The sequence below is a fragment of the Haemorhous mexicanus genome, chromosome 27 (assembly GCF_027477595.1).
Source record: "Haemorhous mexicanus isolate bHaeMex1 chromosome 27, bHaeMex1.pri, whole genome shotgun sequence".
Lineage (NCBI taxonomy): Eukaryota > Metazoa > Chordata > Aves > Passeriformes > Fringillidae > Haemorhous > Haemorhous mexicanus.
The window spans coordinates 2,638,516-2,666,114 of NC_082367.1; the positions used below are offsets into that span (position 1 = coordinate 2,638,516).

A 27,599-nucleotide genomic window follows, 5' to 3' on the forward strand; every position below is an offset into this window, starting at 1 on the left:
AAAACAGACAGCAAGTTATATGAAAGTATACAGAATATACAAATTTTTAAAGCTAAGGAACTAAGAGAGAAATAAATTTAAAACTATTAACAGTGAACTAAAATAAAGACAGAAACTGTAAAAAAAATCCTTAAGCTTTCTGATATAGGCCTGGGCATCTTCAGAAATTTTGCTTGTGAAAGTGAAAATATAAATGTGCACCTACTGATTTGCATGTGTATCTTAGCAATAAGGGGTGAATCTATAAGGCAGCACAGAAAAGACAGTAATTTGGAGAGTATGTGCTTCAGTCTTCATGTGGTAATCTCTGGTCTGCCTTCAAACACAGTACTACTGAATTTGGTGATCCTAAAGACAACACTGAGCAGTAGAGTTGTCCACATTTCTCATGGTTGCAGTTTATAATTTGTGGTCCCCCTTCACTACTGAAAGAAAACATTGGGGGCGAGTTCATGTTAGCCTGAAAACTTGTAGGACACATCACTGATGTTTGTGCCTCTGCTTATCTAGCTGTCCATTGTGGGACAGACAGATAACAGCAGAAAATAAAAATCAATTGTACACATGAAGTGCACATTATTGATGTATAGAAATGAAAAGGCCTTGATCTTCAGAGACTATTTCCATGATTGGAGGATTACTGTGACGCTTGACCCTAAGCTAAGAAAAATCAATACAGTCATAAAAATGTAGAGAATGTTTTGCAGTGAATAAAGAGCCAGTGAGGTAGCTTCTAGACCCGGAAGAAAAATTAATATCCTCTCCAGACAACACTAAATTACTAAATTCTGAATGTTGTTATAAACAGTTTACTTAAATAGTCAGAGTTGCAAGCTGTCTGAACTAAGGTAAAAAGCAGCATCAACACTATAAAATTATTGTTGGTGCTTGAATTTATTTTCCCTCGTGAGTTAATGATAAAGAGATAATGCATCCTGGAACACTGTGGATGGTTACATGGTTTGGGTTTTTTTTAATATTTAGGTTTTACAGAGCAAGTAAATCTCCAACCGTGGCAGCTCAGTCTCACCAAACACTTCAGGTTTTCAAACAAATCTTCAACATCTCTGCACAAGCTGGCAGGGGGTGTGTGTGTCTGTGGATCACTTCAGCAGACTTAGAGGATTTTATTAATAACAGAAAAATATTTAGAGACCTACTTTAAGTACTCAGTAGAAGACACATGTTTAGAATCCTGCTTTAAGTACTTCACAGAGATGGCTGGCTGGAGACTGCTAGCTTGCCAAAATGATTGAGTACTTTCAGGCAAGCTGTCAAGTGTGAAATTGGACATGACCTATTGACTGATCTTCAGCACCAAAATTAAAAGATAATGATTAGCTTTTTAGAGCTCTCAGCAAAGGAAGTTTATTCATCCTTTATAGGACATTTGAATCAGAATTGCACTTTTGCAGAGTGCTGATGAGGATCACCTAAAAGAACATTATAGTGCTAGATATTCTTCTTAACTCAAATTGGTCCTAGCAGTGGACTTGCACATGAATACCAGGCATGTCTAATGAGGCTGTGCCCTTGGCCACTGCACTGCTAATGCTGGCTCCAGAAAACATTTTTATACACAAAATAGACATATTTATTTCTTTTTTCCTTTTGTAAAATAAGGTATTTTCCCCTGCCCAACATTTCTTAATGTTTAGAGTGTTTGAAAGGGTTTCTCCAGCTTACCATCAGTACCCAAAATGTTCTTTGAGACCAGACAGTTTGTGCACTCTTTTATAACAGAAAGTATTTCAGCCTGTTCTCCCTATTTTTCCTGCTGAGGTAATGCAGATGGGTTGCTTAAGGTTTGGATTAAAAATGGAACTTGTGTCTCCTAGTCAGTTTTTATAGGCTAGACATAAGTCTCACTCTCAAGAAGAGTGACAACTTTAGTATGTCTGACATTTAAGACAGGAATTATAATGATCTGCTCCCAAAACGAAATACTGAATTATATGGATGGGGAAAATAGAGTAAAACCATTGTCAAGTTCAGGAGTCTTTTTAAGATGTCAGTGTGACAGGTAATGTGGTCTCAGGAGAAGGAAAGAGAAGTGCAGAATCACAAATATAAGAGATGCTGTCTGTGAGCAGGGAGTGAGTTTGGAGTGGCCAAAAGTACATCCACTGATTTTTTACGTCAGGAGTGTGGTGCTAAGCTGTTGCAGGAGAACAGACTGTCTGCAGGAATTTACAATGAGAGTGTTTGGGAAGATTTACCTTCTTCTGCACAGGCAAGCTGAATGTCTGCTGCTAGTGAGATATGTAAACTAAAACATAGTCTGAAAGTTCTGTTTTATTCTATGTTTTATTTATTTCTGAGGCTGAGACTGTTCCTAGAACTTAAAAGGTGCTATTGAGGCAAAAGAGAAGATAATCTCAAAGAACTTAAAGCAGCAGATTTTTTATTTCTAGCTTTTTTAAAATGAGAGTATTTTACTGTGCATAGTTAAATTATGCTTGGAGCAGTAGTAGATTGAACAATAGATCGATTTTCTCCTCCCTTCAGCCCCAGCAAATATAAATTCCATGTGCAAAGCTCACACTCTATTTGCTACTGTAGCAAAATAAACTGCTTATAATGTGTCAATTTACTCACACAGATGGAAGATGGCAGGGCTTGTAATTTTTTATTGGACGTCGCAGATGTTTAGTTTTACATATTTTTGTAAAGAAAGGTATGTTTTATTTTTAATTTACCATTTATTTTTCATTTGTTTCTCTTTAAAGAATGTCTGACTTGCCAGTTTGTATACTGATTTGCAAAAGTATTTTCATGTTTAGAAGGCTTAACATAAAGATTCCTCTATGGACATCAATGTTGCAACCATAAGATTCCAGTTTCTGTTGACTTGTTAGCACTCCTGTTTTATAGGGTGAAGATTAATCTCATTTGAAGAGAAAATGCTATGCTAAAGCACCTTTATCCTAAAAAATACAAAAGTATGATACTATTCTGTTGAATTGTGCTGTACATACAATGAAAAGGTGTTTAGCTACAAGTGTTTTGCTTGTCCCCACACATAAGAAAATGGTGTTACAATTGTATATGTATACAATAAGATAAATATTGAAAAGGAATTTAAAATTTTGACCACAATGTAGTATCCTGTTAAAGGAGAAACAAACATATGAAAGAAAGGTGAGATGTAAATTACACACATATGTTACCAGTTTATCTGTATTCATATGACAGCCATTTAGGAAAATGCTGGTAAAGAATTCTTGTGTAAATAATTTATTTTTCAAAGAGTTGTGGCCAAAAATAGTAATGCTTGACACTTAGGCACTCTGTTCACTATTTCAAATGCAGGTATCATTGCTCAGAGGAAGTGAACCAATTACAGCAATTCTATTTATTTATTGTTGACATCCCTAAACAAAAAGCAAAAAGCAAATGTCTGCACAAAATGATATGATTAAACATGTCTTTTTAATTAATATTGACATTTCCATTAGATGATTTATTCCCTCTGGAGCTCCTTTATATAACCAATTTTCTCTGTGAAACAGTAATTGGACTGCCATAATTACAGCTGTGACATGGGGCTTGGAACATCCAAAAATGAGGACAAGCAAATATTCCTGTACCTGGATAAGTGACCTAAATATAAATGTACTGCTCTCACATTGTTACTGGATGATGTTCAAATGGATCACATAATGCTCTTGAAATCCTGCTACCAGTCAGGCACTCCAGTTTCTAGTGATCTGATGCAGACTGAGGGTGTTTAATACCTTGTAGTGATGTGCTTATCAGGATGTTAATAATAAAGCAGACCCAGGCAGATGATGCAGTTCTCCATCTCATAGGTGAAAGAAAATAATACCTAATTATCAATGAGCAACTGGTCATGTTCCCATGGTTACAATGTGAGATATGATAGTTGTGTTGTGGTTTTATAATACATTAAGGAAGGAATGCACCTTTTACAGAGTTTGATACTTGTTTCTCTCATACATTTTAGTGTTAATATGGCAGAATAACCATGGGAGACTGGAATTTCCTTGGAGGCATTTTAGAGGAGGTCCACATTCATTCCACTATTATTGGAAAGATTTGGCTAACGATCCTCTTCATATTTCGAATGCTTGTCCTTGGAGTGGCAACTGAGGATGTTTGGAATGATGAACAATCAGAATTTATATGCAATACTGAGCAGCCTGGTTGCAGAAATGTGTGCTATGATGAGGCCTTTCCCATCTCTCTCATAAGATACTGGGTCTTGCAAGTTATATTTGTGTCTTCCCCTTCCTTGGTGTATATGGGTCATGCCTTATACCGACTAAGAGCCTTGGAAAAAGAAAGGCAAAAAAAGAAAGCTCAGGTAAGAGTGGAACTTGAAAGCACTGAATTAGAAATGACTGAAAATCGTAAAAGACTGGAGAGAGAGCTCCGACAACTGGATCAAAGAAAGCTGAACAAAGCACCCCTGAGAGGCTCTCTGCTCTGCACTTACGTGATACATATTTTCACAAGATCTGCAGTGGAAGTTGGCTTTATGATTGGGCAGTATCTTCTTTATGGTTTTCATTTAGATCCCCTTTATAAATGTCAGAGAGACCCATGTCCAAACACAGTTGACTGCTTTGTATCTAGACCAACAGAAAAGACAGTGTTTATATTATTTATGCAATCAATAGCAACTGTATCATTGCTTTTAAATATTCTAGAAATTATCCACTTAGGATTCCGAAAAATTAAAATGGGACTCTGTGAGCAGAATAAAACCAAAGATGACTCTGAGAATTTCTACATAAACAAATCTAAGAAATACTCTGTGATACCACACTCTTCTTTGGGAATATCCACCACCCCTCAGAAAACACTTCCTTGTGCTCTTAGCAATTATACCTTTTTGATGGAAAAGCAAACTGACACTATGCTCTACCCAGTGTTAAATTCTCCTTCTGTGTTTCTGTCTGTGCAAAATAACCGTACAGAAAGCAGCAGCAATTACACCCATTGCAATCAGGAAAAGAAATCTCCAAAGAAGAGGCCAGCTACAAATGCTTTGGACAGTCAGACTCAAAATGCTAGCACAAATAATAATGAAGGCTTTCTTGGTGAGCTTTGGACTGAGACGCATGATGCACAAGAAGAGGCTGAAAAGAAACATTTTCTTATTGATACTCAGAATGCAGATACTGCTGCAAACATGTACTTGAGAAGCTTTGCTGAGATGCCATCTCAAACTTCATTGCAACCTGGTACAACTTTTCCTAGTACCAGTCCTCGACGACAGGCAATGGTTGAGAGCACAGGAGCACCAACAACTTCTCTTGCAAAGAATGGTGACAGAAGACAAAGCAGTTTCAGTGCAAACAAAGCCCAAATTCCTTACAATGCTGATGGAAAAAATTCCAGCCGACCAGACACCTCTGATTCTATGGGGGTGGTGAGCTCAGAATCTACACAAAGCAGAAACTGGAATAGTCCTAAGCTTTTCTCTCTGTCTAGGCAACAGTCACTGTCAAGTAATGCCAGCAGCAGGCGTGCCCCCACTGATCTTCAGATATAACATGAGTTAACTCATTAGCTGCACTAACCAATGCTGGGATAATTCCTGAACAGAGACATAACCCAGACCCGTGTTAAATAATTCCACTTTAAACCAGCTCTTTACATAGGTAGAGAAGTTGTGTAACCCTTTGAATAGTAGCTAAGTAATTTTAAACAGTCTCTTTACTTCCTTTGTAATGCAAATGTGGCATAGACCTCAGTGTATAAACTTCCACACTCCAGCTAAAAAGGAAAACATACATCCCTCAATCACATATTTGGAAAAAGCCAGGCATAAAATCACAGCTGATACTATTTAAACTTAATAAAAGTAGAAGACAAAATTTTCAGTCTAACGATATTTTTTACAAAGTCCAGTAAATGAAATTGGGCTAAAGATGCTCTCAGAAGAACGTATTGGTAAGCATGTCTGCCTAATCAGTCTGAGAATTCAAACAGACATTTGGTAGCTGACCAAAAGCAGAATGTCAAACTTATTCCACTGTTCAGACTGTTGTAAATACAAAGAGAAAAGCATTTACAAAACAGATAATTAATTCTTTGGCTCCATGGTACAGTTTTTTTTCAGTGTATCACCACTGACTTCCTCAGCAGAAAAATCAAAGTGAATTCCTTATAGTATACTGTCAGAATTCAATACACCACTAATTTTTTTAAAACATCATGAATTACAGATGTGAGCTTTACTTTTGACATTTTTCATAACTAATAAGATAGCAAAATCAGAAACCAAGTTACTGAAATTTACTTATCAGACATTTTGAATTTCACAAACCAGAAGGCTTATGGAAAACAGAAAAAAACCAAAACCAAAAACAGAGAACCAAAAAAAAGCAAATATGGTAATACCTTCCTGATTTCAGTTACAATGTCAAAAGACATATAAAAGGTTTATCAAACAGTAAAACTACTCCTTTTCTGTTTGTCTCTCCCCTGAATTCTGATAAACTTTTAAATCAAACAAAGCTTCTACCTATTTAGGAGGAGCATTTCTGTTTATGCTTTTTATGGGGAAAACAAAACATTAGGACATTTATCCACTTGCTGTTCAGGTCCATATGGTGTACAGGAAGTTCCATGAAACATCTTAAAATAATAAAGGAGGCAAAGATGAACAAAATACTATGGTACATTTATAATCAAGCTTTCTATGTGTGAAATACATTTATTTGAGTTGCACAGCACCAAAACACTGTAGATGCTTGGTGAGGTGGTCCCAGCTGTAATGCATTCATATTTTTGTGTGTATTTTTTACTAGCAGATTTGACATACTGTTCATGTACTGGAAAAAATAAATTGTGAGATACAGGATAATGATGTTACAGCACAATTAAATTCTTAAGGTGCACTGTCGTTATGCTTACCAGACAGCCCTGATTGACTGAAAACTGTACAATACTGCAAAGGAGCCAGAAAACCTAAAAGGCTCTTTTGCTTGTAGCAGCAACATTAATCTGGTCCTGTCAATGTAAGAAATACACACTAGAACTATTAAAACTATTCGCTGTAGATTTCTCTCCAGCAACTATCCTTTTCACTTCTATGTGTATAAATAAATACAGCCCTACATAATTGTGTTTACACTGTAAAATTGAAGGTTGTATAATATACTGGAATGTGCATTACTGTATAATGTGACTTAGGCAAGTTAATGCTGCTGCTGTGGCTTTGATTCTTGCATTTCTTGATGCATAAAATTCTGTGGGCAATAACTGCTAATGCTTGTTTTGCATTTAATCTCTCCATAATAAAAAGCCTCATATTTAATGCACTCTGTTCCTGCTGTCTAGTAATAGAAGGTTAGCATTTAGATGTTCACATATGGGATATGACATTTGTACTTTTGTTGTTCAAAACAAGTTAAAAAATAATTTTTCTGCTGCTGTGAGAGGAATTTTATTAACTTTTTTACATCTGGAAATGCATTAAACATTCTGTTTCATCACAGCACCTTGTCAAATGAAGAGTAAGTACTGAAAAATAAAAACATTGCAGAAGAGCATGGAGAAAAAGTGTGCAAACTCCCTAACATCACATCTGCAAGATCATTTGGTTGGTCTTTTTTTATTATTATTGTTTTTATTTATATAATAAATAGATTGTATCTGACCGCGTTTCAGAAAAATAAACAGGCATAACTTCTTCCTTTTTTTTTTAAACAGGCTAAGGCAAAAGACTTTCCTGTAGATGCGAAGATTTCACCACGTATCACTCTTCAGAGGCTCTTGTGTAGGCACCTCTGTAGCTGCGGCTTACTGCAACTTTCTCCTGTGATTTCAGTCAGCTGCAGCTACTGAAATTTATTAATCAGACACTTTGAATTTCACAAACCAGAGGGCTTACTATGGAAAACAGAAAGAACTCCAGCGACCCGCAGGACAGCTCGCCGCTCGGTCCCGGCTCACAGCCGGCCGCGCTCCGGACGATTGCCGCTACCATCGCTCGCCTTGTCCGCGGGGAGCGCCGGGGCCGCGAGTGGCAGCGGGCGGCACAGCCCCCGAAGGCTGAGCTGAGCCCCGGAACCGTGCCCGGCGAGGAGAGCAGGGCAGAGCGGGCCGGGGACCAGAGCCGCGCAAGGAAGGGGGCACAGAGCCGGCCTCGCTGCCTCGTGGGCGGCGAGCGGGACGGGGAGCAGAGCCGCGCAAGGAAGGGGGCACAGCGCCGGCCTCGCTGCCTCGTGGGCGGCGAGCGGGCCGGGGACCAGAGCCGCGCAAGGAAGGGGGCACAGCGCCGGCCTCGCTGCCTCGTGGGCGGCGAGCGGGCCGGGGACCAGAGCCGCGCAAGGAAGGGGGCACAGCGCCGGCCTCGCTGCCTCGTGGGCGGCGAGCGGGCCGCCCAGGCCTCCGTGAGGGGAGCGAGGCCGCCCCCGGGGGAGCGAGCGCGGCACGCGGGGCCCGGCACGCGGGGCGCGGCCCCGGCCGTTGCCGCGGCGCCGTCGCCGTGGTAACCGCGGGGAAGCGCTCGCGCCGTTAAAGCGCAGGGCGCAGGCGCGCGGCCGGGGCAGGCGCCGTGCGGGTCAGATGGCGCACCACAAGGTAGGGGGGAGCGCGCCGGCGTGGGCGCGGTGCCGCTCTCTGTGCCGGCTGCGCGGAGCGGCGGGCCGCCGACCGACACCGGCTCGGCCCTTCGTGCCGCCTCCGCGGCGGAGAGCGGGACCGGCCCGTGCCAAAGGGCCGCCTCCGCAGTCGAGGCGGGGCGCGCCGCCGATCTGACCGTGTGGGCGTCCTCCCTCAGGCCGCGGACTCTAAGCGGGAGCAGTTCCGCCAGTACTTGGAGAAGTCGGGAGTGCTGGACATGCTCACTAAGGGTAAGTCTCCGGCTCGCGTCGTGCCGCCCGCGGGGCCGGCGGGCGCTCTCCGGGGGCGTTGCGGGCGGGTGCCGTTCCTCTCAGGGTGTCCCGCTGCCGCGGAGCAGCTGCCGCCCCGCACGGCCGTGTCGCGATCGTCCCTCGGGCTGCCTTGCCGCTCTCTATTGGCTTCCCGCCTCGCCTCGCCGATCGCTTTTTCTCCTCAGTCCGGCGAGGCGGCCGGCAGAAGAACTCGCCTGGAAAACTTGGTGCGGCGTGGCCTGGAAATGGAGCCCGAGGTGCGCGGCTCGGCGGTGCAGGCCGGGAGAGGGCGGCGGGCCGCTGGAAAGGCGCCCCGGGAGCTGCGGAGCGCTCCCGCCCCGCGCGCTCACCGCGTGGGGGGCGAGTGCCGGAGGTGCGTGCAGAACGGCCAGGCGGGTCCCTTCCCCGAGCGGGGTGTGTCTGAGACATCCCTTCATCTCTTCTTCGGCCAAAGTGCTTCTTTCAATGCTTCGTTTATTTTCTTTCAATGGGTGCTTTTCGTGAAGTTCTTCTGCAGAGGGAAGTCAGTGCTTGAGATGAAATAACAGCAAATGTTATCTTTAGAAAACTTTGTTTCCAACTCTTAATTAGATGGAACTTAGTGTATTTTTCTAGAATGAATGAAACTAAGTTCTGGATTAATGACTCTCCGTATCACACTGGGGGAAATGATCATGCTAAACTTGACACATGTGACTTGGTATCTTTGAAATCCTTCTAAAATCTTTTTGAGAACCTTCCAACAGTATATGGCAAAAATGTATTAATACTGAAAAAATTAATATTCTGCTAATATTGAAAGTATGCTGTTTAAAGAGGGAGCAGCAGATCTAGGATGTCAAGCGAATAGCTGCTGCACTAAGACTCTTGGCCTGGTGTGTGAGTACCATTTGATTTTTCAATCGCAGTACCATCCTACGGGATGGCAAAACAAGTCTCCCAAGCAGCCTAATTTTGCTTTTAACTTAGGAAATATACTTAGGTGAAAACCAGTTTGGCTGTGTAGTGCAGACATCTGAAACTGGCACGTGGCCCCTGGTGGGGAGCAGGGAGTGGTTATGTTTGGGAACTTCCTGGGTATTCATGTGACAGTCTCCTATTATGTTGCTGTGTATCTGGCTATTTTTATTTAAATTGTCGGGGTATTGCTGCTTTTATCTGGCTGTTTTGGCTATTAGAGCCCCCATCCCTAAAGATTACCAGTGTCAGCCATTTAGCAGCTATTTAGTTTTGTAGCTGTAGATGCTCAAGGGAGGTTTGCTGTTCTGCTGTGGTTGAAAGATGTAGCTTAAGTAGAAGTTCTGTGTTAGAATAGCCAGAGACTGTGTGGGGTTAGGGATCGAGAAAATTCTCTCTAGCTGTTTCTAGGTGGATGTCCCCTCTCATACAGCAGACCTGTTGCTTACGTCAAAGTGTACAGGAGAAAAATCTTGTTAAATGGAAAAATGCAACATGTATGCTTTCTGACTGCTGGTATGTGTTTGAAAAACTTAGAGTTGCATGAACTTCTTGCAACTGTTGAATATTTTCTATTTGCAGTGTTGGTAGCCTTATATGAAGAGCCAGAGAAACCAGATAGTGCACTGGAGTATCCTTTTTCTTTGCTGTGACTTATTTATTGAGACTTCATGCACAGTACTGCTTCTGACTCCTGGCTGAACTGGATAGGCTCATTTCGAAGCTTTGCATTGAGAACATGACTTCTATCGATGTATTTTACCTGGTGACTGCATTTTCACAAGCTAGCAGGGTCTGACAGATGCAGGAGAGCTGGGTATTTCAGTATGCCAGCAGTTATGGAGCTAAGTTAGAGGCCATTTCAGTGTTGTACACCTGCAGCATTAGGTTTGAGTACCTGCAGTGGCAGTGGGTTCTGAAGTTTGCTTCTTCACACTTCCTTTTTCTGTTGTTTTTTGTTTGTTTGTTTTTAAATACGTGAAGAAGGGGGGAACTAGCATATTTTGTTTCTTGCTGTTTTTAAGCAGCCTCCATTTTTGGGTATTGCTTCTTTTTTTTGTTATTTCTTTTAATTCTTCAAAACATCTGCCATTGAGAAAAGAAGGGGGTAGTAGCTTATAAGGATTTGTACTGATAACTTGGTTTTGTTTGTTTATTTTTAAGGAATATAGCTATGAATTTGAAAAGCTCTCTTATTTTTTCCTGTAGTAATCTCAATGGTTTACTGCAATTTTGACCATGTGTACTGCACTGTTAACTTCAACACGGGTGTTAAAACTAAAATTTAGTTATACAAGTGAACAAATACTTAACATCTAAATATCAGTTTTCTGAAGCATCATCTGGGAGCTTCAGCTCCTGAGAATCCAGAAATAGAGGCACTTCGCTTGGAAGTGGCAGAGATGAAAGAAAAATATGAAGCTGTGCTGGAAGAAAATAAAAAACTGAAAACCAAGGTAAAAGTCTACTTGGTGTTACTCTATAGTTCCATATTATACAACAAGAAAAATATTTTAATTACTTAGAATAGAGCTAACATTCTTCCATTAGAGTAACTGATAGAGTAACTGATAGATGTTGTTGCATTGTTTAGCCTCATGACTGAGAAATGCTGAGAGAATTCATTGTAGTGAAGATTATTATTTTTTATGGAACACTTCTTATGGAATATAACATGAAATATTGCTAAACAAGGGATTTTATTTATTTAGGGAAAGTGTGTTATCATGTCCAATAGGTTGTATTGAGTCTTGTCTGGATGTGTTTGAGTTGTCTGATATTATGTAGATCATGCTTTCAGGGCAGTTTTGAAAAACAAGTAAGGTACTGTATCCAGTATAAAGCCTTTCAAAAGGCAGATTGAAGGAGGAATATTATGTATTACTTTGTGTCACTAGGCACAGACTTCCACATGGCAGGATCCTACACAGGCATTTAGATCCATGTGGAACAATAATTTGTGCTTTTTACTTAAAGTGACCTTGGTATTTATCTGAAACAACAATGAATCTGAAGTGCTAGCTAGGGCAGGGCTGTTCTTTAATGGGTCTGCAGGCTGGCTGAGAGAGCTCTGAGATGTGAACAGCTTTCTGACCACACTGAAGAAGGAAACCTGTGAGATCCTTAATATGCTAGTAGCTTATGTGCCACTACAGGTTTCCATGCATTTGTTAAAGGAGGATGGTGGCTGTTATATGTGATTACCCCTGGGAGACAACCCACCTCACTTTAGTTCTGTGAGAAAGGATTCTTGGGCATTACCCCTTTGTATTTCTTATCCAGAGTGCCATCTTGCTGTCCTAGTAATTCTCCCTCTTGCCTGTTACCCATTATGAGTCCTCAGCTACATTTGTTATTTCTTACTAGGAAATATGGCAAAGAACAGAGTTTTAGGCAGAGTAGCAATAGACCAGCCACTTGTTTTAGCAGACTTAAAAATGCAGCTGATAATGAATAGATAAGAGTAATCTGGGTCATTGTTTAAAGCAGTCTTTTCAAGGAGTCAAAACTTGTTGCAGCAAAGTAAGCCTTTTGGAATCATGGGTTCATAGGTGCTTTCCTGTAACTGCTTTACATATTTCCCAGTATTAGTGTGTTTTGTTTTTTTCTGTTCTTTCCTCTACAATGTTGTGCCCATCATTCTGACAGACTGTAGAAGCTCACACAGCATGCAGGCCATCCTCTTGTAGCAGTCATCTAACATAAAATACATGTCTTTAACTGTGCTTTTATTGGTAATTGCTGTTGCAATCATCACACGAATGTCAGATATTCATGTGTGTTGGGAGGAGAACAGGAAATCAACAGTTAGGTCCTTGGTAGAAAAGAAAACTGACTTTGGCTTGTGTACTAGTCATCTGTTGTAGTAAAATCTACAACAACTAAAAAAAAAAAAAATTAGTGATTCTTGTTGGCGGCAGAGTGCTGCAATTTACTGTTGCTGGTACGAAGGAGCACATGTTATATATTTTTGTTTATTATTTTAAGTTTTTATTTATGCTTTAAAATTTTATTTATATGTACTTTGTTTATTTTTAACCCACTCTGCAGTTTGCAGAAGGGAGGATTCTTAATTAAGTAAACTGGACCAGCATATTTCAGAGAGATGGCCATAATTCTGGAACTGTTTTTGAAGTTTGAACTAATCCTTAATGCCACTGAGGTCATGTGAACAACTTTGTATCTTTCTTTGGCAGTAACTTTCCAAGTAAAGGTCATTATTTAAGTGTGTAGTTGCCCAGGCTATACTCTCCAGAAGCATCATGGAAGTTAGGATGATTACAAGAAATGTTAGCTTGGATACTATTGCAGTGAGAATCACTGAAACATGATTAAATGAAACAGTCAAAGCTGATAGGACCCCAGTCACTATCAACTGCTCTTTAAGATGAAAGTACTGAAAGACTGCTAGAGTTGGAAACAGGGAAAACTTAAGGGCAAGACCTCTGTGCTTCAAAGTGCATTTGAAAATCTCCTTGTTATGGCTGCATGGTTATACAGTGTGAGAAATGGATGTTTTGGGAGAAGGGTTATTTTATTGCCTGACTTAAAAATGGACTTGCATAAGGATGAGTGAGTTAAAATGCACAAAATAAATGGAACAAGTCCAGACCATACATTTTCTTTCACTTCTTTATATAGTGTTACATGAAATATTGCAACTAACTAGATTCCTTTCTTTAACTCCACAGCTGGCTCAGTATGAACCACCTCAAGATGAGAAGCATGGTGAATAACAGTAGTTTTTTCTTTATTGCCTTGACTTAATAAAGGGCTTCCTGAGAAATGCTGTCTTGTGTGTGAACTCTGCATTGTCTACTTTGTTACTTCATCATCTTAAAGAAAGAATTCATTACCATGAGCACGCAGATGCCTTGGCAACTGCTGAGTTAAGCATGCTGGCCAACATTCTTGCTTTCTGTGTCTAAGAAAAGATGGTAATTATGATTAACTTTTAGATAACTGTGCTTGCCAGCTTCGTGTAATTTTCACATCAGTGGTCCTGTTGAACTATAGATCTGTCTTGGTTTTAACTGAAAGGAGTGACATGACACTGATGGACCAACTGTAGATTAAAGCAGGACCTTCAGATCACTTTCTATGTTTGTACCCAGCACTGAGGTGAGACTTCTGCTGAAGCTGCTGGGGAACACTCTACTCAGAAGGGCATAAAATGAGCAAGTGCAGTTAAGTGATGGATCTAGCACAGGGTTGAAATGCAGTACCTACTGACCTTGGACTTTAATCTGCATGAGGTTAGAACCTCTTCCCATGCAGTTTGTGTCTCTGCCCCCATCTCAGAAACTGGGCTTTGGAGAGTTGCTCCAGATACTGCTGTGCAGTTCTGAACATAACACAAAATCCTTACTTGTGATGGAAGTTCTGTGTAATTTGAGTGGCACATGTAAGACTACAGTGTGGAGAGTTCTGCTTTCTGATTCATCTAACAGGGAAAACAAAATCCCAGTGGGGTGGGATGTGGGTGTGACTTTTGATTATTAATGTTGCCTATGTTCCCTCTACTCTTCCCAGAATTGATTTTATGACTCTTCTAAAATGCAAAGCAGTCATTTAAAAAAAAACTAAAAATAAGAGAGTGATAATATTGTAAAGAGCTGTATTTGTTTTCTACCCTAAAATTAAGTACTTTACAGGCAGCTGATGACAGCAAAAATAAAGGAAGGGGGAAATGAAATGCAGTAGTTGTCTTATTATAAGATTTATTGGCTGCAAAACCCATCCTAAAAATAAGGAAGTTAAACTATCTTGAAAATGTGATAGGATGGATCAGAACTTCTGTTAGTCATTGTAATCAAGGGCTAGTGAATGTAATAATGGCTTACCTTACTGTTGTATCTATTGACCTAAATAAACCAGAAGAGAAGTAAAATGAAGGGAAAATACTCTTTTATGTCTGTAAAGCGTTAATTAGGAAAAAACCTGCCCTGAACCAACAAACCAAAGCCAAACAAGAAATGCAAAAAAAAAAAAAAAAAATTTCCCCAACCTCTGGAACAAAGGACAGAAGAAAGTTCTCTTGAATGTAAGCTAGAACATTCAGCATTAAGTTACACCATGTGAAAGTAGGGAGAGGGTAAAGCTGTGGGAAAGGTGTTGTACAGCTGAGGGTGTTTGAGTAATGTGAGTGGAATGTGTTGCTAAAGAAGCAGGTAAAGGTGTCAGCCGAGCCATCCCAGGGTATGGACAGCTGACTTGAGCTGTCGGTGCCTGGGAAGTAACACAAACAGTTTTCATAACTGTATTTGCTTCCCTCTGAAAGCACTTAGCTGTCACAAACCTTAAATGAGGATTGTGATGAAATAACAGAGACTTGTTAAAACTTCAGCTCAGTGCCGGCTTGCACCACGGCCGCTAGAAGAAAATTAAGGACTGTTTAATGAAGACTATTGCTTCGCAAGGTAACGTTTTCTTACGCGGCCGCTTCGGCGAAAGCTCCCCAGCCACGGCTGGGGAAGCGGGAGGGGCGGCACGGGCGGCGTCTCTGCGGAGCAGGGCCGGGGCATGGGCGCGCCGCGTTCCGGCCGCACCGAGCGCTGCGCGCCCCCTCTGCCTCCGCTCCGCCGGGCCGCACCGAGCGCTGCGCGGCCCCGGTGCCTCCGCTCCGCCCGGCGGCACCGAGCGCTGCGCGCCCCCGCTGCCCGGTGCCTCCGCTCCGCCCGGCGGCACCGAGCGCTGCGCGCCCCCGCTGCCCGGTGCCTCCGCTCCGCCCGGCCGCACCGAGCGCTGCGCGCCCCCGCCGCCCGGTGCCTCCGCCCGGCCGCACCGAGCGCTGCGCGGCCCCGCTGCCCGGTGCCTCCGCTCCGCCCGGCCGCACCGAGCGCTGCGCGCCCCCGCTGCCCGGTGCCTCCGCTCCGCCCGGCCGCACCGAGCGCTGCGCGCCCCCTCTGCCTCCGCTCCGCCCGGCCGCACCGAGCGCTGCGCGCCCCCGCCGCCCGGTGCCTCCGCTCCGCCCGGCCGCACCGAGCGCTGCGCGTCCCCTCTGCCTCCGCCCCGCCCGGCCGCACCGAGCGCTGCGCGCCCCCGCCGCCCGGTGCCTCCGCTCCGCCCGGCCGCACCGAGCGCTGCGCGTCCCCTCTGCCTCCGCTCCGCCCGGCCGCACCGAGCGCTGCGCGCCCCCGCCGCCCGGTGCCTCCGCCCCGCCCCGCCGCTCACGTGCGGCAGCGCCGTCAGGTGACTCGGGTCGTCTGACCGGAGCCTTCCCAGCTCGCTCCCGCCCGAGCCAATCGGCGGCGCGCAGCCTGACAGCGGCCAATCGGGGCCGGGCTGGGCCGTGCCGGGCTGGGCCGGGCCAGCAGAAGGAGGCCCCGGGACGGGCGCTGGCGGCTGCGGGGCGGCGGGCTCGGGCGGACATGGCGCTGCAGTTCGGCGGGGCGGGCGCGCCAGGCACAGCCGAGGAGCCGGCGTTGGTGGGGGGGAGCTTCGGGGCTGCGGACTCGTTTCCCAAGGACTTCGGCTACGGGGAGGAGGAGGAGGAGGCGGAGCTGGAGGGAGGCCCGGGGCCCGGTGGGCCCGGGGGCGGCGCGGGCGGGCCTGGCGGCGGCGCGGGCGGGGCGGACTCCAAGCCGCGGATTCTGCTCATGGGGCTGCGGCGCAGCGGGAAGTCTTCCATCCAGAAGGTGAGGGGCAGCCGGCGGCTCCCCGCCTCTGCCTGCCGCGCTGCCTCTCCGGCGCCGAGCTGGTTCTCCCTGCCCTGCTGCTGTTCGGGCCATTTCTACTTTGTGTTGTGGGCCCGTGTGGCGAAGTTGGAGCGACGGGAGCCTCCTCCTTACAGACGTTTACTTTCCAGAATGGACTCTGATCATCTGCCCTAGAGAGGAAGGTTGTGTAGCATAGGTTGTAGCCTTTGTATTTCTTCACTTTTAAGGCGTAAAAAGTGAAGGCGCTGGTGTGAAATTTATCCTGAGGTGTTCTCTTACGTGGTATAGGTGTGTGGTGTTTAGCTAGTGCTTCCACTTGGAAGACTTGAGCCGTTGTTTTGCCCTTTGATGCTTTGAGAGAGACTTCTGCTTTTGTGCGAGCAGAAAGAGCCTCTGGTTTCCTCTAGACCGAGTAAACGAGAGTCCCTTGTCAAGGAGGAAATACAGCAGTTCCGGTGCCTTAGGTTTGTTGGTAGCTTTGTGAAGTCACTAGTGTTTCTTAATAAAAATAAGACAAAACTGACTTTTCATTTGCCAGGTAGCTCGCTAGAATTGTAGCAGTCAGAACAGTCCTTGTTCCTCAGTGCAAATTTTGTTTGCAGTCCCTCCTGTGAACTTTTCAGGTGATATTTTTATGGGAAGATGTTACTAGTGAAATGCATAAGTCTCAGCTCTAGACTTAAGGGCCTCAAATTTATTTCAGATGCAAGTGTGAAAACCTACAGAGATTTCTATAAAGTTTTTGTGCAGAGAAGCCTTTTTGGCCATTGCAGTACAGAAGGTATGCATCTGCTTGATTTAGCAATCTTATGCAGGCTGCTTGGTGATCCAAGACTGCAGTAAACCAATGAGTTCTAAGCTGACTTCAGCCTCTGTTAGTGAGAAATCTTTTCCATGGTGCTATGCTGAAATCCAGTGGCAGACTGGACTGTTGTTGTTTTTTACCCTCATCAGTTACTCCCCATTATTTAGGTCAAATGCTCCCAGTGTATGTGCAGATGTACTGCTTTCACTGAAAGCCTTTTTCTAACTCTTTTAGTCATGTGAATGGTATTCGTTGTAGACTCTTATTAGAGATCTGATTGTATTATCCACTTTTGGAAAAACTGAACCCTAAAAGCTAGAGGAAGACAGGAACTCCAGATTCCAGACAGATTTCAAGACATTACAAGTATCTTTATAGATGTAGTTTTTGGACTTTTTTATGGTAGTCTTCAATTCTTTGAGAGCCTCTTTCAGTAGTTGTATAGGAGAGGATTAGTGTCATATTGAATATGCAGTAAAAGGACATAGAATTTCTCTTTTGCCAGTTACCAGTCTTACTTAGGAATTAGAAGCTGTGATTCTGGTACCTAGGAGCTCATTGTGATGCTGCCTGAGCAAACTCTAATATCAAGAAGTTTCTTATTAACAGTGTCCCTGCTCTTAAATCTGTCTAGTTCAAAAATGGGCATAACTAGACCCAGCCCTCCTGTCTGGGCACTAGCTGTTGATCCCCTTGCCAGAAAATAGGGATATATGCAAGTTAAACACTGTATTGGGGGAAGCACTGGCTTTGTGATTATCTAGAAATTTCTGTGAAAAATATGATTATTAAATCATGTCATGCTACTGCTGAAGCAGTATTGACAAGAGATCTCTCACAAAAGAAAAAACCACTGTCCTGGGGAGGGACTCTTTTTTCTCTTTTGGTTAATTGGGTTTTCCATACTGGTCTAACCTATTAATATTCAGTAGCAAGTTGTAGGTAGATTTTGGGAATGCAGTGACTGCTTCAGTTCATAAGCAAATTCCTGTGCAGACTTGCATAACTGGACTTACTGTACTGTACTGATGTAATAGGAAACTGGAAAGAGTTCAGGTGGAGAACATCAGTCTGATGAAATGTGCTATTTTGAGAAAAAAAGGAGGTGACAGTGTTGCTTCCCAGAGACTTATCAGCTTTAAACTGAATTTACTAATTCTGTCCTGCTCTCGTGGGAGATGCTGAGTTCCAAAAGAAATGTTGATTTCAGAGTCCTTTAAAACTATGCTGCAAACCTTGAAGAATGCAGTACAACTGCTGTTTTTCTAGAAGTGTTCTTACTTCTCCCTCCAAATGTCCTGCAGTTTAAAACCTTGTTTAGACCCTGGCCTCCTAAGATGTTTGTCCCAAGGAAATAAATTCTTTCCCTTGCCTTAAAAATCCAGGCTGAATATTACTTTGAACCTCACTGAACTGTACTGGGTGTGGAGGTGTTTGTCTTGCAGGTTTTTTGACAGTTTGTTGCATCAGGTTTCTAAAGGATGACTCCTGTAGCTGTATGAAACATTTGAAGAAACTAAAATTACCAAGTTTGCAGTCCCTATTGTGAAGTTTTTAGATTTACCAAGTGCTGTATATGAAACTTCTTTAATTTTTGCAGTCCTGGTGTATGACTGCATTGTTTGGAGTAACTTTCCTGTTGTCTGCTTGAGTTGCTTTAGCAGAGAGTTCTCTGTTGACACTGGCTGCTTTTGCTGCTTCTCTACAAGGAAGGGCTAAAATCCCAGTGGGCTTTTTGAGTTCTGGCAATGAGTATGTTTATCATCCTGCAGCTAAACTGTTTTTGCCAACCAGTGTGAAATCCTTCATCCTTTCTTTAGTGAACTTTCACAGGAAGTTCCACCTACATATGAGGAATTACTTCTTTACTGTGTGGATGCCTGAGCCCTGCAGCAGGCTCCCCAGAGAGGCTGTGGAGCTCCCTCAGGAGCTGTCTGGATGCAATCCTGTGTCATGTGCTCTGGGATGGCCCTGCCTGAGCAGGGAGCTTGGATCAGAGAACCCCACTGTGCTGCCTTCCAACCTCACCCATTCTGTGATTCTCTACTCAAAATGAATTAATAGATGGCAAACTACCTAACTCTTTGGATCTCTAAAACTGAGGGGTTATTTTTGTAGTCTTCTGTTGTAGCTTAGGAACCATCTGATTATGTTGTGTTTTAACACTTGACACCTGACTGAAAACAAAGTTTCCTTTAGGAATTTCTAAGACTGGAAAGGAAAAGTACTTAAAAGCTTGCAGTTATTTAACTGGCTTTAAGCCAGATCTGAATAGAACAGAATTTGAAAACACTGTGCTAGCCTTGCAGGGAAAGAAGGAGTAACTTGGATGTCTGTGTCTTCAGCCAGTAGGGTTATTTGTGAAAATGTTTCACTGTGCTCAGTTGCTTGGTTCTTCCAAGGGGTAGGCAGTTTCCTTAGCTGATACAGGAAGCTGTCTATTTACCTAAAGCTCTACATTTTAGAATGCTGTAGATGTAGAAGCTATACATTTTAGAATGGGTAAACCTATTTCTAGAATTCGAGTCACAAATCTTTCACTGATTTCTTCTAATAAGGTAAAATCTAGACTATGATTTGTGTTCCTTTCACAGGTGGTGTTTCACAAAATGTCACCCAATGAGACTCTGTTCTTGGAAAGTACCAACAAAATCTACAAGGATGATATTTCCAACAGCTCATTTGTGAACTTCCAAATATGGGATTTTCCTGGACAGATGGACTTTTTTGATCCAACATTTGATTATGAGATGATCTTCAGAGGAACAGGTGCTCTAATATATGTTATTGATGCCCAGGTAAATACAAATCACAAGGAAGTCTTATTTTTACTTTTTGTGTGAAAGGAATGATTGAGAGGCCAGTAATTTATATTTTGAGATAAGTTCATAAGGCTTCTGCTGTGTATGAAGAGATGCATTGGCAAGCTGACTTCTGGTGTGTGGTTTTGTTTTGGTGAAGTGACTGGATGTATGCTGCTGGTGGAGAGAGTGGAAAAGGGCTCCTACTCTGAACTTACCTGTTCTGTAATAATAGGGAAAACCTGCCTGGTTAGATGGTCTGAATTGTCCTTTATTTCTGCTCTGGAGTTCAATTAATAACACACAGTTCAATTAATAACAGCACACTTCTGACCTCAGTTTCTGGTATTGGTATCCTGGGTATCTGGTAGCCTCTAAGAGCCCTGGGAATTGCACCCAGGGAGGTTTCCTGGTTGTTAGGGCCATCTTGGGGATCTCTGCTGCCTTGTGCTGGAGTTGAACTGTAACCCACCTTTTGCTCTGGAGTCTGGTTTTTTGTGTAGTTGAGCCTTGTATAGCTAATGAAACTTAATTGACATGAAGAACCTAAGCTGCTTGGATTTGTGGCACATCAAGGTATTCTCTTGTCCCATCCTTCTATTTAGGTACAGAAGTGAAGTTCTTGCACTGAAATATTTTGTCTTTGTGCAGAATGGAATAGTTATCAGGCAGAAACTTTGTCATTCATTCCTGCCAAAACTGATTTACAGGATGACTACATGGAAGCTTTAACAAGACTCCACATTACAGTTTCAAAAGCCTACAAGGTCAACCCAGAAATGAACTTTGAAGTTTTTATTCATAAAGTTGATGGTTTATCAGATGACCATAAAATAGAAACTCAGAGGGATATTCATCAGAGGGCTAATGATGATCTTACAGATGCTGGGCTTGAAAAACTTCACCTTAGGTGAGTTAAAGACTCTGGCATATGTGATTCATGCTGTTGCTGATTTGCATACAGATTAAAGGCTTTTAGATGTAATACTGGAGCAAGGTCTGGGTAGTTTCTTATTGAACCAACTTGTATAAATAAGATACACTGCTGAATTTATGCACAGGCCTCAGCTGTTAGGCTCTCTAAAAAAGAGGCAGGCTAGTGTATCAGATTCCAATCAGCAGATTTATCCCTGCTCGGTGAGAATTGAAAGTGATAATTGAAAGTTTCTCTTTCAGTGTAACAGATTTGTACTTGTGGGCTGGAGGGGCAGGGAGAGAGAGGGGAACCTCTCTGCCTTCTGGTCCTGGCTTGCACTGACTTTTCCCTGTGATTGGTGTGACTGGTTCTAAAAGCTTAGGCTGTTATTACTTGAGATTTGGCTCACTTTTAAGGTATCTGCTACAGAGACCTTTAAAACAAGTTATCTTTTCTGTGGTTTTGTTGTTCTTTTGATTCTTGTGGAGCCAGTATCTCTCAATGTTAATGTGAGAAAAGTGGAAGGCCAGGAATGGGACTGGAAGAAATCTGATTAAGCATTTTTACACCTCTGTGCTAAGCATTGTGTGGGCAAAGTGTGTTCTAACGATGTTCCAATTTTTATCTTTGGTCTCCCATCTCTCAAGGATGGGGAAAATCTGTTTCACATGTACTCCAGCTGCTCAGAACTTTGATTCTTTGTGCAATGTCCAGACATATTTGTGATGAAAGCATCCCAGGCAAAAGTAGCAGGCCTGAATGTTAGAAAATGTAACTTCAACATTTCTATTACAATTCTGAAACACTCTTGAATCTTCTTCTTTCTTTCTTTGTCCTCCCTCCTCATTTCAGCTTTTATTTGACCAGTATCTATGACCATTCAATATTTGAAGCCTTCAGTAAAGTGGTACAGAAGCTCATTCCTCAGCTGCCAACCCTGGAAAATCTACTTAATATCTTCATATCAGTAAGTGTTCATCAAACAGAACTTTGAATGAAACACCCAGAATGGTAAAGTGAGTCCTTCTGCTAAAGATTGCTGGCTAGATCTGCCCTTGAGAGGTTTGGGTGGCTCTCATGCAGATGTACTCTGGTAACCTGGTTTTCTATATTAAGAGCTCTTTACCACAGCTGAATTGTCCTGGTGTGTGCTTTGTGGCCTTCTCTAAATATTGACAAAGAGTATTTTGCCTGGTTTTAACAGCTGAGGGAGGTTTCCTGCCAGCAGGGTGTACTGATTACTTTGCTAAGGCAATTAGTAATCTAATGTAGCTGTACTGGCCAGAGACTTTTTTGATAATGTGAACTTGGCCTCACACTTAGCTGTCTATTTCATATGACCTGTGAGACTTTCCCCCTTATTCTTTTAGTGTTTGTGTTTCTTATGGAATTAGAAATTTGCTGCTCTGTACTTTCAATCAAATAAAATATCACCCTAGAGACAAGACCATCTCATTTAAGTTGTCTGTGAGGCTGTTGCAGGCATTTGGACAACAAAGAAAAGAACATTTCTATCCAGGAGGAGCTGGACACTTACACAGGTCACCCCATGCTACCACATAACTGTTTGGTAGAGAACTGTTTGTAATAACCTGGCCCAGTGGATAAAGGGTGTGTTGACCTTGCCCAGTGCCATGAGGATGTGGAGTGTAATCTTGATGCCAGAAAGATTGTCTGGATGTCCTCAGCACACTGTCCTGGCTATTCAGACTAGCTAGGACGAGATAAGAAATGCTTCTGGTGCATAAACAGAAAAGAAGCTTTGCCAGTAGTGTATGTGTGGTAAATTGAGCCATGGAAGGCTTCTGAACTTTGTATGAGCACGTGCCCTTTACCAGAGTGCTCAGTCACAGATGGCATTGTGCTTTTCCATTGTCATAATGGGGTACTTTTCATGGATTTTCAACTTCAGCACTTCAGCTGACTTAGTTGCTCTGCATGTTAAACTGCATGGCAAATGCTTCATGCAGAAACTGAGCTGCCAAGATACTACAAGCATAAAATTTAAGAGTCAGCATACTGCTATGAAATATCTCATCTCTGAGCCCAGTCCCTTAGGAGGATGTGAATTGTGGCTCTTCTGGAGTTAATAGAAACACAGAAAAGGTAAATTGCTGAATATGGGTTCTGGAAGCATAGTAAAATGTAACCTTAATAATGATTTGTTAAATAATAAACTAAAAAGAACTGTAACAGATTATTTTTGTCAGCTATGTGATGTTGATATGTACTATGGCAACAAGGGTATTGTATTCATAAAGTAAATGCTCTAAATCTTGAATCTGTCTTAAGCCTCTAAATTGCTTTAATTTAAACCATCTGCTGCTGCTAAGAATGTGAAAATGTATTAATTCTAGCTGAGATTTTAAAAATGCAATTATTTTAAAAATTCATCCAAATTCTTTCTCTTTCTGAAGAATTCAGGCATTGAAAAAGCTTTTCTCTTCGATGTAGTCAGCAAAATCTACATTGCAACAGACAGTTCTCCTGTGGACATGCAGTCATATGAGCTGTGCTGTGACATGATTGATGTAGTGATAGATGTCTCCTGTATATATGGGTAAGTGATGAATACTCTTAGGAAAAAAAAGTCCTCAGAAGGTGTAGAAGCCTGTACAAATAGGTTACAAACTGTGCAATTGGTGCTGGCTTTGTCATGCAGCAAAATGCTATCAGTTGGTCTTTAGAGCACATTGGCTCTGTGAGTAATTAAAATAAATCCAAATTTTTTGGCAGCATTTTTACTTGGTTTGTTTCCCTCCGTTCATGGCCCTAGACAGCTGTCTGACATTTGTGGAAGTCGTGTTTCATGTAAAATCTGAACAATGCTGGGTCTTGTTTGGCATGGTGGAGCAAGTACATAAATACCTGCAAATAACTGGGGTCAGTTCCATGCCCTAAGTGTAACTTGCAGTGACATTGCTTTGAGACTTGCTGCAGTCTGAACAGAATAACATTTGCCAGATCAACTCATCTCTGCTGGCTTTCTATGAGGGATGCATATAGTGCTGCTATCTCACAATTTACAGCAGAATTATACTTCCCACTGGCCTTGAGAAGTAGTTCTGAAGAAGTGGTAACTTACCTTAGAGCTGTGATTGTAGCCTGGAAAATGCAGTGCTACCAAGAAAATACCACAGCATTCCATGGTGTGTCTCCTGGTGGGTTGATCCAGGGTTGTGTAACTGTTTGATTTGGGTTTTTTTTCAGGAGTGCTTAGAAGTAACTTGCAATCCATCATTTGCTTCTATAGTAATTTAACTAGCACTAATAACTTGAAGATAGAAAACAGCATGCTCATCTCTTCTTGTAAATGCAAGCTGGTTTAGCTTAAGACCAAAAGTGTCCTGCTCTGTGTTGCATCCTCTGCCCCAGCCTCACAAAGGAAGCCTTTGTATTCATTTACCAAAAGTAATTTCACTGAGATGTCACTCCAGCCATCAAAAGAATGCATGCTGGTAGCTTGCTCTTAACTGCTCATCTGTGATAGACAGTATCAAATGAAGGCCTCTGCCCTGTTTAGATCTGGCTTTCCTGAGAAACTGGAGGTCTGATAATGCTCTTACTCCCTGGTAGTATTGAGACCTGCATTGCAGGTTCTCCATTTGCTTAGTTCAGTATGAGTAATATTCTTGTAACTGCATTTAACAGCTGTTTGTCTTGGAGTTACATGTGCATGCCTTGGGTTAACTTGTTCTTTTTTAGGTTAAAAGAAGATGGCACTGGAAGTGCTTATGATAAAGAGTCAATGGCAATTATCAAGCTCAATAACACAACAGTCCTGTACTTAAAGGAAGTAACAAAGTTTTTGGCATTAGTTTGCATTCTTAGAGAAGAGAGTTTTGAGCGCAAAGGTAAGAACTTCCCTGCCATTGAACAACCTTTATCTAATATTTTTTATCAGCTGGAAAATATCAATATGACTTTACAAGTCACCTTGATTTTTGTGTGAGTAAATTTGTGTAGCTTTTTATGGGGGGAAATTTTTATTTTTTGGTGATAGATATAATGAGGTGGTATTTTTAAATTTGGGAATAATCACTTCAATCACTGTCCTCCTGCCAAAATGACTTGTGTAGCTAACAGGAGCTCTGTCTCTACCATCTGTTCTAGTGGGATCAGTAGTCTGGAGCAATGTTTTCCTACTGTTTGATCAGGAATATGCACCTTGCATTCCAAATGAGCACCTTTCTTTTCAAAAAACTGAGTCCAAATAAATACTAACATCAGGAAAACTTTGCTAAATCTTCTGAGTCCAAATTTATACTAAAGAAGCAGCAAAATACCTACTGGTTAGATTTATATTGATTTTGAAGCTCTGTTTACAGAAATATGCCAATCTGAGCATGGTTTTTCCTCTCCTTGACAGGTTTGATAGACTACAATTTCCATTGCTTCCGCAAAGCCATTCATGAAGTTTTTGAAGTAGGTGTTGCCTCCCACAGGATCTGCAACCATCAATCAAGCACCTCAAATATGAAAGCAGTGACTCACAATGGCACACCTAGGAATGCAGTCTAGAGGAAAGCTAAAGACCTTGGATGGACTTGTCAGCTCTTCACTCCAAAGTTTTGTGGAACAAGAGAAGAGTAGTCTGAAAGCCTGAAGTATGTTTCAGAGAAGAGTGGTCCTAACTGTGGAACAGCAGATTGTAACTCATGTTGGGCAACTGAAACTACTGTGAAAATACTTTGAGGCCAGTGGAGTTAGAAATGCCAGTTTGAAATCAGCTGTATTGCAAATGCAGTAGGTTTTCAGTTTGGAGTCCTCTTTTAACAGTCTGTGTCTGACTGATTGCCTGGTCAAAACTTACAAACAATTGAGTTGGGTTTTCTGTGAAACACTGAACAGTCACTTGCTTAACTTTTAAAATTTTTTTTTAAGTAATCTGTAGAATATCCTCTTTTGCTTAAGTTTACCTCCTGTCATGCAAAAACAAAATTGGTGTTATTAAGGCTTGTGAAACTCAAGCTTTTTGCTTGCTGAGGCTGGTCTCAAATCATTCCATTAAGTAGTTCTTGTTCTTGCTGGTGTGCTCATAGTTCTCGTGAATTCTGTGCTTGTTTAAGTGGATGCAAGATAGAGAGCTCTGTTCTAGTGATCATGTGTTTGTTTAGAGAACTGACCTGGAGCTTCATTTTAAGAGATAGTGATACTTTGCTTTCAGACCACACTTCTTGGTATGTCCCCTTTGATGGAAGGGAAGGATTAAAATCAGAAATAAACTACCTGCTCTCTTTTGCAAAAACATGGATGTCATAAATCTGTGTGATTAATCCTATTCATGAAACAACTGCATGGCTAACTAAACTGAAATGTCTGCCATCTGTTGGAATAAAGCAGCCACTTTCAGCTATTCCCAAGCAAAGAAATTACAAAGTTACTGGCTTTTGATGGTGGATCTTTCTCCACTCTCTGACTGATAATCAAGACAATTCCTAGCATAATGTCTGAGGGTGTTAGCTGTGCATGGCAATTAAGTTCACTGTGCCATAATTTACTAATAGTACTGGACTTTGGAAGTACATTGATTCTGTACTATGACAAACACCCTCTTGTTTGTCTCTGTGCAATCTGACTAAAATAGTGGTTTTTCTGATTTTGTGAATTCTGCTGCCTTTCATACTATGGGCAGTATATGTGAATCCTTTAATTTATTGGTATTAGTGCTGCAGATGTCATTCTGTACACCAGCCTTGCTGTGCAGGAGGCTCAGCCACTGGCCCACAAAGACCTTGCCTCCTGTTACCTGTCCTACGTGTGTATAGGTGTTGCAAAGCCATTGGACCAACTATACAAGTCCCACTGTAAAAGTTTCTGCAAGAAGAACTGATTGAAGTGATTTCTGCAGCTGGTGTATTTATGTGGTCAGAAATAACCATGGGACTGCTTCTGTGCTTATAGAATGGACTTCCATGGATGTATGTAAAAATGAATATACATGCATTAACATTGGGGTGTATGCACATACTGTGTAAATGGTTTTTTTTTACAGCAGGAAACTGGAATTCAAGTGCTCTAGGTCTGTTCTCTTAAATCTAGGCTGAGCCCCTTTTTGCTAATGGAACTGCAGAGCTGTTTTTGAGGGAGTGCAGCAGGCTCTTAAGATTGGGTTTTGTAGTTTGCAAGCACTGTCACAGTTCAGATTCTCAAGGTAAGAGGAGAAGTAATTGGCAAAATAACAGGAAGAAAGAACCCCATTTGTGCAGTGAGTTCTCCATGTTCTAAGTACATGCATATGTTCTCTTTCTTTTCACCCACTACAGGATTTTGTGCTAATAAAATGGAAAAAAAAAAGGTCAAACTGTAACACTTGTTTCTGCTTGTCTTTATGGACAGAAGTCCATAAAGCCTATGTGGTTAAGCAAAGTTTTTTAAAAGTCATGTTATCTTTATGGTATACTTAAAAAAGTTAAATACTACATTCCCATTTAGTCAGCCTTAGCTTTCATTTTAATTAAAAACTCTCAGAACTAAGCTCTGAAAGTTAAATTTGTCTCTAGTAAGGAGTACAGTATTTCTTTAGTTTACTGAACTAAGATGCTGTTGTACAAGGAGAGTGTCAATAACCTGTTGCTGCTTTGGTGAGACAGTTTTTGGCTTCTGAAA

The 27,599-nt window shown here is 42.2% G+C and overlaps 3 protein-coding genes across 3 annotated transcripts; all 3 read left to right on the forward strand.

Moving 5' to 3' along the window:
* The first annotated feature begins 3,942 nt into the window (after window positions 1-3,942).
* GJA9 (gap junction protein alpha 9) lies at window positions 3,943-7,291 on the forward strand. Its single transcript, XM_059868805.1, has one exon. The coding sequence runs from the start codon at window positions 3,989-3,991 to the stop codon at window positions 5,519-5,521; it is 1,533 nt and encodes a 510-aa protein (XP_059724788.1). The 5' UTR covers window positions 3,943-3,988; the 3' UTR covers window positions 5,522-7,291.
* A 1,153-nt stretch (window positions 7,292-8,444) lies between these two features.
* MYCBP (MYC binding protein) lies at window positions 8,445-13,596 on the forward strand. Its single transcript, XM_059868382.1, has 5 exons — window positions 8,445-8,559; window positions 8,759-8,831; window positions 10,392-10,440; window positions 11,137-11,266; window positions 13,502-13,596. The coding sequence occupies exons 1-5, from the start codon at window positions 8,545-8,547 to the stop codon at window positions 13,544-13,546; spliced, it is 312 nt and encodes a 103-aa protein (XP_059724365.1). The 5' UTR covers window positions 8,445-8,544; the 3' UTR covers window positions 13,547-13,596.
* Window positions 13,597-16,165: 2,569 nt separating this feature from the next.
* RRAGC (Ras related GTP binding C) lies at window positions 16,166-26,956 on the forward strand. The gene is made up of 7 exons (XM_059868381.1): window positions 16,166-16,447; window positions 19,868-20,071; window positions 20,785-20,984; window positions 21,843-21,957; window positions 23,408-23,550; window positions 24,696-24,844; window positions 25,360-26,956. The coding sequence occupies exons 1-7, from the start codon at window positions 16,181-16,183 to the stop codon at window positions 25,509-25,511; spliced, it is 1,230 nt and encodes a 409-aa protein (XP_059724364.1). The 5' UTR covers window positions 16,166-16,180; the 3' UTR covers window positions 25,512-26,956.
* The last annotated feature ends 643 nt before the right edge of the window (window positions 26,957-27,599 follow it).